The sequence below is a fragment of the Callorhinus ursinus genome, unplaced genomic scaffold (genome assembly GCF_003265705.2).
Source record: "Callorhinus ursinus isolate GAN/ISIS: 27379988/994484 unplaced genomic scaffold, GSC_fseal_2.0 scaffold22, whole genome shotgun sequence".
Taxonomy (NCBI): Eukaryota; Metazoa; Chordata; class Mammalia; order Carnivora; family Otariidae; genus Callorhinus; species Callorhinus ursinus.
The window spans coordinates 13462054-13475691 of NW_027397084.1; the positions used below are offsets into that span (position 1 = coordinate 13462054).

General features: G+C 36.1%; 1 protein-coding gene across 2 annotated transcripts in view; it reads right to left on the reverse strand.

The window, feature by feature from the left end:
• Positions 1-13638, reverse strand: part of HMGCLL1 (3-hydroxy-3-methylglutaryl-CoA lyase like 1) — a 155841-nt gene that overhangs the window by 25263 nt on the left and 116940 nt on the right. The window contains exon 8 of one of the 2 annotated variants that reach the window (XM_073905260.1): positions 7655-7863. The exons of the other annotated variant lie outside the window; for it this stretch is intronic. Coding sequence (XP_073761361.1) covers positions 7852-7863 — 12 coding nt within the window. The 3' untranslated portion in view covers positions 7655-7851. Of the gene's footprint in view, positions 1-7654; positions 7864-13638 lie in introns of those variants that run through there. 2 annotated transcript variants of the gene reach the window in all.

Below are 13638 nucleotides of genomic sequence, written 5' to 3' on the forward strand. Positions count from 1 at the left end.
AGTATCTGAGTAAGTGGTCTCCTCTTCCAGAATTTGCAGGTTCTCATTGTCAGAAACAGTACTCCAACAGTTTGCCCAGTTTTGGTTCTGAATATGTTGTATTGTAATGTCCTTGTCCAGGTGGGACCTACTACTATTGTCTGTTTTAAGGTGAGTCAAATGGTCATGCTTGAGGTCGGGGGTGAGTGTGCCACTGGCTGAAAACAGTTGGATAGGACTGCTGGCTTGGTTCCATACCCAAATGAGGCTGTAGAATGGGTTCATCAATTGCCTTAATGCTCTAGTATAGTCAGTATTAGGTGGGGCTATGAATTAGCTTCCCCACATGGGCAGGGCAACAGGAGAAGACCCAGCGCCTGTATGGGTTGTTGTATGAGGGCTCTAATCAGCCAAAAGTGTACACTGAATTCCCTGGTCAATGGAGGCCACCAGTTTTCTCTGCAGGTAAGGAAAGCCACTAGCTGTGTTCTCTGTTTAAGTGCCACTGTAAGCAGGGTTGTTGGATGGGCCCTGCAGCTTTCTATGTGCTCTGGTACAGTTCCCTGTTTGGAAGGGCTGAAGGCTGTAGTCAGCAATAAGTGGGGCTAAAAATTCATTTTCCAGCCTGGGTACAGTGGAAGAAGTGGCTTAAAGGCCGGTAATGCTTTGGTTGGTGAATTGTTTTATAAAAATAATTTTGAAAAGGATTTAAGGTGCCATATTTTTATTATAAATTATTCTATGTATTTAAATTAAAAATAGTTCAGTAACCCCCCCAACACCACCAATATATTCTCTGTATCTGAGATTTTTTTTTTACATTCTAGATATAAGAAAGATCATACAGTATTTATCTCTGACTTATTTCACTTGGCAAATGCCCTTGAAACCCACTGCTGCTGCAAATGGCACAATTTCATTTTTTATGGCTAAATAATATTCTATTGTATATATAACATCTTTATCAATTCAGCAGTGAGCACTTAGGTTGCTTCCATATTTGGCTATTGTAAATGATTCAATAAACATGGTGGTTCATACATCATTTTTTTTCAAGTTAGTATTTTTATTTTCTTCAGATAACTTCCACTTCAAAGTGGAATTGCTGGATCACATGGTAGTTCTAATTTTAATTTTGTTGAGGTACCTCCATACCATTTTCTATAATGGATGCACCAAATTACTTTCCCACCGACAGTGAATGAGGGTTCTCTTTTCTACACACCCTCATCAACACTTCTTGTTTTTGTAATAATAGCCATGCTAATAGATCTGCCTAGATATCCCATTCTGAGTTGATTAGTATTTCCCTAATTAGTGATGACGAGCATCTCTTCATTTACCTGGTGACCATCTATGTGTCATCTTTGGAAAAATGTCTATTCATATCTCTTGCCCATTATTTAATCAGTTTTTTATTGTTGAGATATGTTACTTATATATTTTGAGTATTATCTCCTTGTCAGGTATATGACTTGTAAATATTTTCTCCTACTCAGTAGGCTGCCTTTGCATTTGGTTGATGAATTTCTTGGCTGTGCAGAAGTTTTTTTAGGGTGATGCAGTCCCACTTGTTTTTGCTTTTGTTGCTTTCGTTTTGTTGTCAGATTCAAAAAATCATAGACAAGACTCCTGTCAAGAATGTAACTGCCTAGGTTTTCTTTTAGAAGTTTTATGGTGTCATGTCTTACATTAAGTCTTTAATCCATTTTGAAATAATTTTTGTGTTTGGTGTAAGATTCTAGTTTAGTTTCATTCTATGGCATGTGGCAATCTCATTGTCCCAACATTTATTGTAAAGATTGTCTTTTCCCTATTGAATATGTTTGGGTCCTCTGTCATAAAATAATTGACCCTATATTTGTGGGTTTCTTTCTGGGTGCTCTTTTGTTCCATTGATCTATGCATCTATTTTTATGCCAATACCACTATTTTAATTACTATAGGTTTATAATACATTCTGACATAACAGAGTATTATGCCTCTGTCTTTCTTTCTCAAGATTACTTGGACTATTAGGGGTCTTTTTTAAAGTTTTTATTTTAATCGCAATTAACTGCATGTGTTATATTGGTTTCAGGTGTACAACAGTGTTTCAACCTTACCACACATCACTCGATTATCAAGATTTATTAAGTGCACTCCTTAACACCCATCACCTATTTAACCCATTCCCCACCCCCCACTTCCTTCTGGTAACCATTCAGTTCTCTATAATTAAGAATCTATTTTGGTTCATCTCTTTCCTCTTTGCTCATTTCTTTCTTAAATTCCACATATGAGTGAAATCATATGGTACTTTTCTTTCTCTGACTTATTTCACTTAGCATTATACTATCAACCTCCATCCATGTCATTGCAAATGGTAGGATTTCATTCTTTTCTATGGCTGAATGGTATTCCTGGGTGTAGGTATACACACACCCACACATACCTCCTTTATCCATTTATCAATCAATGGACACAGCTGCTTCCCTATCTTGGCTATTGTAAACAACGCTGCTATAAACAGAGATGCATGTATCCTTTTGAATTAGTTTTCTGGCATTCTTGGGGCAAATACACAGTAGTGTGACTGCTGGATTATAATGTAGTTCTCTTAACTTTTTGAGGAACCCCCATATTTTTATCCGGTGACTGCACCAGTTGTGGTTCTATACAAATTTTAAAACTGTTCTATGAAAACTGACATAGGGATTACGATGAGTCTCTAGGTTGCTTTGGGTAACATGGACATTTTAATAATATTGTCCATGAACAGGGAATATCTTTCCAATTATATATATCTTCAATTTCTTTATAGTTTTCATTGTATAAGCCTTTACCTTCCTTGGTTAAAGTTATTGCTGCAACTTTTTTGAATTTATAATGGTTTTTTTGGTTGAGTCTTTAGGCTTTTCAATATGTAGTATGTCATCCACAAATAGTGACATTTTTACCTTCTTCCTTTCCATTTTGGATCCCTTTTATTTCTTTTTCTTGCCTTACTACACTGGCTAGGACATCCAGTACTATGTTAAATAAAAGTGGAAAGAGTATCTTTGTCTTATGCCTGATCTTAGAGAAACAGCTTTCAACTTTTCACCATTGAGTATAATGTCAGCTGCAGGCTTGTCATATCTAGCCTTTGCCGAGTGCTCTTTTCTCTACCCATGCTTTGTTGAGAATCATTATAAATGGATGTTAAGTTTTGTCAAATGCTTTTTCTATATCTTTTTATTAACATGTTGATTGACTTCTGAAAGTTGAACCATCCTTGCATCTCTGGAATAAATCCCACTTGAATAGCTATATGATCCTTTTAATGTGTTGTTAAATGTGGGCTAATATTTTGTTCAGCATTTTTGCATCTAAAGTTATCAGGGATAAGGCCTATAATTTTTTTCTCTTGTGGCTGCCTAATCTGGTTTTTATATCAGAATACTGCTGGCCTCATATGAGTTTGGAAGCATTTTGAGAAGGGTTAGTATGAATTCTTCTTTAGCAGTCTGTTCCTGGACTTTTGTTTGTTGAGGTGTTTCTAATTACTGGTTCAATCTCCTTAGTAATTGGTCTGTTCAGATTTTCTAGTTCATTGTGATTAAGTCTTGGTAGGTTACATGTCTTTAGGAATTGATCTATTTCTTCCAGGCTGTCCAATTTGTTGGTATATAATTGTTCATAGTAGTCTCTAATCCTTTGCATTTTTGTGATATTATGGGTGGTTGACATCTCTTTCATTTCTGAAGGTCTGCCAATTCATTTATCTTTTCAAAGAACCAGCTCTTAATAGAAAAGATGTATGGAATAGTCTCTTCATTCCCTATTTTGTTTATTAGGGCTTAATTTGTTCTAGTGGCTTGATGTGTAAAAACAAGATATTTACCATTATGAACTTCCTTGTTAGAACTGCCTTTGCTGTGACCCACAAATTTTGGTATCTTACATTTGTACTTAAGCAGACGGGTACCCAAGAATAGAGCCACTGCTTTGCTGTGTGTGCAAGTAACTCTGTCCACCTAAGTGTTCTCATTCTTCGTGTCAGATGGTTCTTATGCTACACTCCACTAGGTGGTCTGTGATGGCCCACTTCAGGTTCTCAAAACTTCCTGAATATGCTTTCTAGTTAGGAGGAGTTGGCGGGGTTACGGTTCAGCTCGTCTGGCTCGGCATGAACAGACCAGGCTCCAGGGCAAGCAAAACTCTTCATTTTGGGTTCAAGTTAGGCAGGCCTCCACCCCACTAAGTTTCTGGTTAGAGTGGTTCATCTGCAGATGAACTTAGTACTTGGACTAAGTGGATAGAGACTTATCCTAAGCTTCAAGTACTGTTTTTTGGAAGCCCTTGCTTCCTTCCTGGGCACAGGTAGATTCCCAGTGGTTGAGTCCTATAGTATCCCCTGTGAGCTCTGAGGTGAAATCACAGTAGATGCACCCACAGTGGTTGCGGTGGTGGGGGGGTGGCTGGATGTGACACCTGGGCTCTCTTCACACTGGAGGAATCACACGTACTGCATGGTGCTGTGTAGCCCAGGACAGGGGAAAGGTGCTTACCATGTATCTGTTCATCTTACCCTTCTCATACAGTCTGTCTTGGCCTCTCAGGTGCAAGGTGGTACTTCAGCCTTACTCCTGCATTCTACAATTCTCTCAGTTGTGTCTTGTCCATGAATAGTTGTTAGGTTATTCCTGACTTCAGTTTTTCTCACAAGTAGAACTATGTCAACATCTTGGTGATGTCAACCCTGTAAACCAACTCTTTCAGGTTATTCTCACAGAGAACTATACTAATTGAAAGAGACTTTCACTTCAATTTCTTTTCATGATACATATATAAACTCAAAATGTTAAGGGAGAAATCTTTCTTTAGAAATTTATTCTTTACCACATGTCTTATATAAATTTAAAAAAATTGGAAGACAATGGATCTGAAATGTCCTCAGGTCTTGTCTTATTTTTTTCCTTACATAGCTTTTAAACCAAAGTGAAGGGAATCTTAAAATCACCCCATCCATTCTCCCATATTAAAGCTCAAGACACATCCTCCCCAGGTTTTGGCTTTATAAAGCTCTTTACCAGCCTTTCCACATTCTCCATGGACGCCTCCACTGTCTTCCACCCCTATTGTTCTTAATCACAACCTATGACAATACTTGAAACTGGTGCTGCATATGTGTTGAAATACAGAGGCTTAATAAATTTCCTGAGCCATTTTCATTGAATGTAAAAGTAAAAATCCCCTGCCTCTCTGATCCTAACCTTTTCATTTATACAACCACAAGTGATCCTCCTATAATCCTACACCTTATATCCATGTTGATTTCCAACCCCCCCACCCAGTTTTGTTTTAGTACAGGCTCTCAGTACAATGTAGAAGCTCACTTGAAGATATTTAAAGGTGGGGCACCTGGGTGGCTCAGTAGGTTAAGCATCTGCCTTCAGCTTAGGTCATGGTCCCAGGATCCTGGGATCGAATCCTGCATCGAGCTCCTTGCTCTGTGGGAAGCCTGCTTCTCCCTCTCCCACTCCTCCTGCTTGTGTTCCTGCTCTTGCTCTCTGTCAAATAAATGTTTAAAAAATATTTAAAGGTAATTTTTCAATTAAAAAGAAATCATTTGTGTAAAAAAGTCTGAAAGTTAAAATATAAATGTACATGTGTATACATCTACTTTTATTCATTTTAACCTCTATTTCCAATTAATCTTATCTAGAATTTCTATACTTACTGGGAATCCTGGATTCCGAAGTGGTCCCAAAATGATATCTTTATTTCTTAAACCCACCAACCACTATCTCTAAAAAATTTAGATCAGGTTTCTAAAACTCAAATTCCTGTGGGGGTAAAAACAAGTAAGTGGGATACAACATGCAAACCAGAGTTTAGGGCACCCCCTTTCCAGGGGCTACCTGTAACTTTTTGGTCCAGTCTATTTTTGTTGTGCAAGAATATAAAGTCACTTTGACAAACAACACAGCAGGTTTTCAAGTGCCTTCTAAAAATGTAAGAAGGTAAGTAGTCAATATATTTATCTGCTCATCTAACATTATGTGTATTATTGTTCCTTTCAATCTTAGTTCGTTAAAAAATGTCTTCAATGTGTTCCTCAGGCCAAATGGCCGAGAGAGGCTACTCTTCATCTGCCTCTCCCACTTTATTTACTTTAATTTCTTCATAATTTAGTCACACCTTCCTACCGATACTACAAATGAACCCATGCACTGGGATTTCAGATGGGAACACACTATTTGTTTCTTTACCCTTCAGTAAATATCATGATTTTTAATAAGCAAACACCATAACCACATTGGCAAACATATTAACATTTCTATATATTAATTCAAAATAATTGTGATTGTCTCACACACTCTGGTGATCCTTAATTCTTGGTAAATTCTGTGCCTTTATATTTAGGCAAATGAGTCAAAAATTAATTAGGATCAAATTCAGAAAGCTGTATCTTAGGATATCTTGCTTATTTTCAATTTTTTTTTTAGTAGATACACTATGGATAACTGTTGGCCTTCTTAGAACTGATGTGAATACATTTCACTTGAAGGTCTGGTACCTATAAAATCCTGGGTATTTTCAAGGGGAAGTGTTCCAAAATGTCTATGTAGAAAAATAAATAGAAACAGTATTCTTTTAATTTAGACCTTCAGTGAATACTGAAGCAAATATTTCCTTTAAGAATATTTACTGAACTGAAAACATTTTACTAAGAAATATGAGCTTTATTTAGTTATCTATAGCTATTATGACATCAAAGTAAAAGGAACCTAATTCTCAAAGCAGCCTTTTCAAACCTCAACTTTTTACCTCAGGAAATTGATGTTGTAAACATTTTCCATATCCTGTAAGGAAAGTTTTTCCCCAAGAAATTAATGAGGAAGTGAGCCTTAGGGAAACTCAATTTTCTGAATGAAGGGAGAAAAAGATTGATAAAATATAAGCAATACAAAACCAGGAAGAAAACCAGAAGCTATATATTAAAATAATTCTCCAGGGTTAGAAATCTAAATGTGTAAGTCATCTACAGAAATAACCAAAGGTTATTTTTATATAAATAACTTGGATAAAAGGTAAAATATACCAATTTATTGAATGTAAAGAATATTCTTAGTCAATCCTCTCACTGTATGTATTCAATGGATATTTTGAGGATGAGGTTTTACATAAATTTAGCTAAAATTAAAAGACAAATATTTAAAAATAAGGGTTTGATAAAAAGACTAAATACAGGGGTCATGCCATATTAGATTAAAAGTCCCATTAATTAAAAGTATGACACTGCATGAAATAAATAGACCAAAATGACAGGGTAACAGGTTACCCTGTCTCTTCCTAATTCTACTACCTTTCAAGTAGGTGGCTTTGGGCAACTGATCTAGCCTTGGTAAGCCACAGTGGCCTTATGTGAGGAAAAAAAAAAAAAGCTATGACATGCTAGATTGTTATACCTTAAAAAATTCTTCTTTCCTCACCAACAGAAAATGTTACATAGTTATCCATTTATTATATAACTTATCTTTCACCATAAATAAAAATATAGTACAATTGGATTAAAGATTGGAATATAAGAAATGAAGCCAAAGAAAAGACAGGTAAGCAAGTTCTATAATTTAAAATGTTCTTTTAAGAACAATTCCAAAGGCAGAAGCCCTTAAGGGAAGACAATGTTATTGGTATGTGGTCTTCATCTTTATCCAGCATTTAACATAGTTGATTACCTCTTTCTCCTTGATATACTTCTTCCTTGAGAGTCTAGGATTCAAGAGTATCTTGATTTTCTTCTACCCCATGAGACACTATTTCTCAGTTTCTTCAATATCCCCTTTGATCTACTGATGCAATATTTTGGGGTTCCAGCTTTTGTCCTCATTTCTTCTCTATTATCTAATGCATCCCCTAGGTTTTAAATATTATCTACAGCTAATTACTTCCAAATAAAACCAATTCTTACCCATCCAATTGCTTATAAACATGTGTAGAGATGAGGTACACATTTTTTAGATTAATACACTATCAAAAACGTGTGTACAGGTACACACACATTTTTATTATATATGTATGACCTATTTTAATAATTTCCCTTGGGCGCCTGGATGGCTCAGATGGTTAAGCATCTGCCTTCAGCTCAGGTCATGATCCGTCATGATCCCAGGATCCTGGGATCGAGTCCTGCATTGGGCTCCCTGCTCCTCCCTCTGCCTCTCTTTCATGATTAAATAAATAAAATCTTTAAAAAAAATAATTTCCCTTGTGTGGTAAAATTGTAAGTACACAGTTTTTCTTTGTACTTAGCTATAGTTTCCAAATATTTAAAAATCATTTTTTTAAGTGTTGAAATCCAAGAGAAATGACATCATCCAGAGGGCACTATGAGTTGTTCCTGACTTGCTCTCCCTCATAAGAAAAACAACTTTCGTGGACGAGACCAAAGAGACCAAGGCATACTGCATTAGAAAGCAGCTACATGCTGACTGCATTGCCCTTCTCCTAGGTAAGTGCAACATCATGCTGAGAGGTCTCCCCTGAGAAAAGAGGTCCCTCCAGGGGGAAGAAAGCCTCGTGGTGACATCCTACTGAGGTCTTGCACTGTATTGATTGAGGGGAATCGGCCTGTGATGGAGAAAGGGGTAGTGGCTTGTAACAGTCTTCATTCCAATCTTGGCAGAGTAAGTAAGTTCACACAGGCAGTATCCCAACTAGCTAATATCCCAACTACCTAACAGCAGAACCAAATTAATGGTGCATTCAGACCAGGGAAATCAATGGAATCATGCCTGCCTGATTCAACTCCTCAAAGAGTTTTTACTACTCATTGAGCTTGGTTTGCCCAGACCAAGGAGGTACATAACTGCCAAGCCTGCTACAGCCCAACCTAGCCCCAATTAAATGGGAGGGCTGATAAAAGCACTTGGAAACTGCACAAACTAGTAATGTTCTTTGTCCTGTTGCCCCACCAGGGCAGGGAAAATAAGTTGTACCACCACCTAATGCTGACTACAGTACCCAGTCACAACCTTCCAGTAACCTGACCAGAGAACCCACCAAACCAGTGAGCCATCCTTCAGCCTCATTGGGGCAGGGAACCAAGCCAAATGCCCAATTGAACTACACTTACCCAATGGTAAAACTCCAACGGCTGACTGCAAACTTGAACAACTGACTTCCAAAAATAGACACTAACAGTAAGCTCTATGGCCAAGGACCTGACCAGCAGACACTTCAAACTGATGGGTGCTATGCTATTTATGACAAAACAAATCTACAAAGTTTAGAAATGCAAAAATCATGTAAAGATAATACCACTAAAAGAAATAAAGCACCAATAACTCTAATGAAATAGAGATATACGAATCAGAATGCTTTTAAGAAGTTTAGTGAACTATAAGAACATGCATACAAGTAATCAAAATTAGGAAAACAGTAAGTTCAACAAAATCTCAGAACTGAAGAATTCAATAACTTAGAAGAGCTTCAAAAGCAGACTTCACTATCTTTACCTATCAGTAATTACTTTAAATAAAAATGGATGAAATCCTCTGATCTAAAGATATAAAATAGCTGAATGGATTAAAATAATATGCTACCTATATGAGACCTTAAAGACACATAACGTGAGAGTGAAGAGATGGAAAAAGGTATTTCAAGCAAATGGTAACTAAAAAAACAATCAGGGACTTAGACAAAGGTCATTATATAATGATAAAGAGGTCATCCCAGCAAGTAGATATATAAAGCAAAAACTGGGACGCCTGGGTGGCTCAGTAGGTTGAGTGTCTGACTCTTGGTTTCAGGTCATGAGCTCAGGGTTGTGAGATCAAACCCTGCATTGGGCTCCATGCTCAATGAGGTGTCTGTTTGAGATCCTCTCCCTCTGCCCCTCCTCCTACTCATGTTCTCTTTCTCTCTAAAATAAATAAATCCATCTTTAAAAAAAAAGCAAAAACTGATAAAAGGAGAAAAACAGCAGTGAAGTAATAGTTTGGGACTTTAATATCTCCGCTTCAAAAATGGATAGATAGTCCAGACAGAGAATCAAGAGGAAAACAGAGGATTTGAGCAACACTATAGACCATTTGGACCTAACAATATATACAGAACCTTTGATCCACCAACAATAGAATACACATTCTTCTCAGGTGCATGTGGAACATTTTCTAGGGTAGACCATATATTAGGAAACAAAACAGGTCTTGGCCAATTCAAGAAGATTGAAATCATACCAAGTATCTCCTATGACTACAACAGTATGAAAATAGAACTCAATACAGGAAAATTCATAAGTGAATATAAGCTAACACATCTCCAATCATTGGATCAGAGAACAAACAAAAATGGAAACAACATACCAAAACTATGGATGCAACAAAACGTTTCTAAGAGGGAAGTTAATAGCAATAAATGCTTATCTTAAGAAGAACAATCCTCAAATAAACTTAACTCTTAAGGAACTAGAATTGGAAAACAAACTGAGCCCAAAGTTAGAAAGAGGAAAGAAATAATAAAGATTGGAACAAAAAAAAATGAAAAAGAACAGAAAAATAATAAAGGAAACTAGGGATTCTTTGAAAAGATAAAGTTGGGGAACCCTTATATAGACTAAGGAGAAAAAAATGAAAAAAACCTTACAACTGATACCAAAGAAACAGGATAAAATGCTACTAGGATCAACCAAATGCCAACAAACTGGACAATGTAGAAGCAATAGAAGAAATTTTAGAAACTAGCAAAAACTAAAAAATCTCCCAACAAAAGCAAGCCCAGGAGATGTCTTTGATAGTGAAATTTACCAAATACTTAAAAATTTAATACCAGGGAACAGTCCCATTCATTTTACAAGGCCAATATTACCCTGACACCACAGCCAGAAAAGGACACTACTAGAAAACTACACACCAGTATTCTTGATGAATATAGACGCCAAAATTCTCAATAAAATACTAGATACAGAATACTAAAATAAATTCAATTGAGCAGACCAATAGCAGGATCATTCACTATGATCAAGTGGGTATTATCCCTGGGATGCAAACACATTCATATAATGAAAGAAGCCCATCATCATTTCAGTAGATACAGGAAAATTATCTGATGAACATTCATTTATGATAAAAAAATGTACTCAGGGAAGAAAGGTTGAAAGCTTTTCCTGTAAAATCAGGACTAAGACAAGGGTGCCCACTCTCCCTACTCCTATTCAACATAGTACTGGAAGTCCTTAGAAGAGAAATCAGGCAAGAAAAAGAAATAAAGCCATCAGAATTAAAAAGAAAGAACTTAAATTGTCTCTACTTGCAGATGACATGGTTTTCCGTACTGAAAATCCTAGACTCAACCACAAAACTGTTATATCTAATCAATGAATTGTTCAAAAAAGAAATTGATCCCATGTATAATACCATCAAATAAAAAAATACTTAAACTTAACCAAAAAAATGAGATCTCTACTCTGAAAACATTGATGAAATAAATTGAAGGAAACACAAATAAATGGAAAGTATCCTGTGTTCACAGATTGGAAGAATACTGTTAAAATCTCAACAGTACCAAAAACCATCTAGAGATTTGATAAAATCCCCATCAAGACTCCAATGGTACTTTTTACATAAGTAGAGAAAAAACACTCTATATATGGAACCACAAACAATCAAAATTGTCAAAGCAATCCTGAGAAAGAACAGAGTGGGAAGCATCACCCTTCTAATTTCAAACTATTCTACAAAGCTATAGTAATCAAAACAGCATGGTACTGGGATTAAAAAAGATCAATGCAACAGAATCAAAGGCTCAGAAATAACCTCAAGTAATATGATTAATATTTTACAAGTTATTCAAGAATACTCAATGGAGAAAAGATAGAATGTAACTAGACCCCTATTTTACACCACTCACAAAAATTATTTTGAAATGAGTTACTATCTAAAATGTAAGATCTGAAACCATGAAATCAGAAGAAAACAGTAAAAACTCCTTGACATGACTCTGGCAATGATTATTTGTCTATAACACCTAAAGCACAAATAACAAGTAAGTGGGACTACATCAAACTAAAAAGCTTCTATGTAAATAACATGAAAAAACAATCTACAGAATGAGAAATAATTGTAAAACATATCTGATGAGATTAACATCCTAATTATGTGTAGAACTCATATAACTCTATAGCCAAAAAATAAACATCCAATTAAAAAATGGGCAAAAGGGGGCACCTGAGTGGCTCAGTCAGTTGGGCATCTGACTCTTGATCTCAGGGTTGTGAGTTCATACCTCAACATTGGGCTCCATGCTGGGTATGGAGCCTACTTAAAAAAAGATCTGAATAGGCAGTTTGTAGGCATTTTTCCAAAGACATTGCAAATGGCCAAGCACATGAAAAGATTTTAACATCACTCATCAGTAGGGAAATGCAAATTAAAATACAATGAAATATTACTCATACCTATTGGGACGGCTATAATTGAAAGGACATTAAAGAAATGCAGGTGAAAATGAGGAAAAAGGTGAAAGCTTGTACACTGTTGGTGGGATTATAAATTGGTGCAGCCACAAAGGATAATAATATGGAGGCTCATAAAACAAACAAAAACTACAAATAGAACTACCATATGATCTAGCAATTCCACTTCTGGGAATATATCCAAAGGAAATGGAAATGCCATAATTCAAATAGATATCCATACTTCTTGTTCAATGAAGCATTATTCATAATAGTCAAGACATGAAAACAACCTAAGTGTCCATTGATGGATGAATGGATAAAGTAGTTTTGGTGCGTGTGTGTGTGTGTGTGTGTGTATTTATATATATATTTATATATGTGTGTATATATACACACACACACACACACATACATACATACCATGGAATACTCTTCAGCAATAAAAATCAAAAAAATCATGCCATTTGTAACAACATGGATGGACCTTGAAGAAATTATGCTAAGTGAAATAAGTTGGACAAAGGCAAATACTGAATTATGCCATCTAAATCTAGAATCCAAATTTGAAACACACACAAAAAACCCGAGAGATCAGAATTTGGGTTACCGGAAGTGGAGGGTGGACAGAGAGGGAACTGGAGCAAGGTGGTCAAAGATACCAACTGCTAGTTATAAATAAGTACTAGTGATATAATACACAACATGATAATTATAATGCCAGTGTTACATATGAAAATTATTAGAGGTCAGTCAGGTAAGCCTCAGTCTTTGGCTCAGGTTATGATCTCAGGGTCCTGGGATCGAGCTCCATATTGGGCTCCTTGCTCAGCAGGGAGTCTGCTTCTCCCTCTGCCTCTCCCCTGGCTTGTGCTCTCTCTCTCTCAAATAAATATCTTATGAGATGTTAGATGTTAGCTTATTGCTGTAATAATTTCACAAAATATATAGTCAAACCTTTATGCTTTACACTTGAAACTCATACAGTGACTTGTATCTCAATAAAACCAGGAAAAAACCCAAATAATATGCCCCTTTAAAACTGCTTTAAACAATAAAATAATAAATGCAGGACTTGGTTTTGACTGTACTATTAAATTATTTGGCAGACAGGCATTCCAAAAATCTATTTGCCTTATGGACTGAGGCAGGCCTGAGGAGTTATTTTGCTGTGGTCATGTCAAACATAAATTCATGAAATATGGATTATTATCATTAACAGAACACTGCATTTTTTT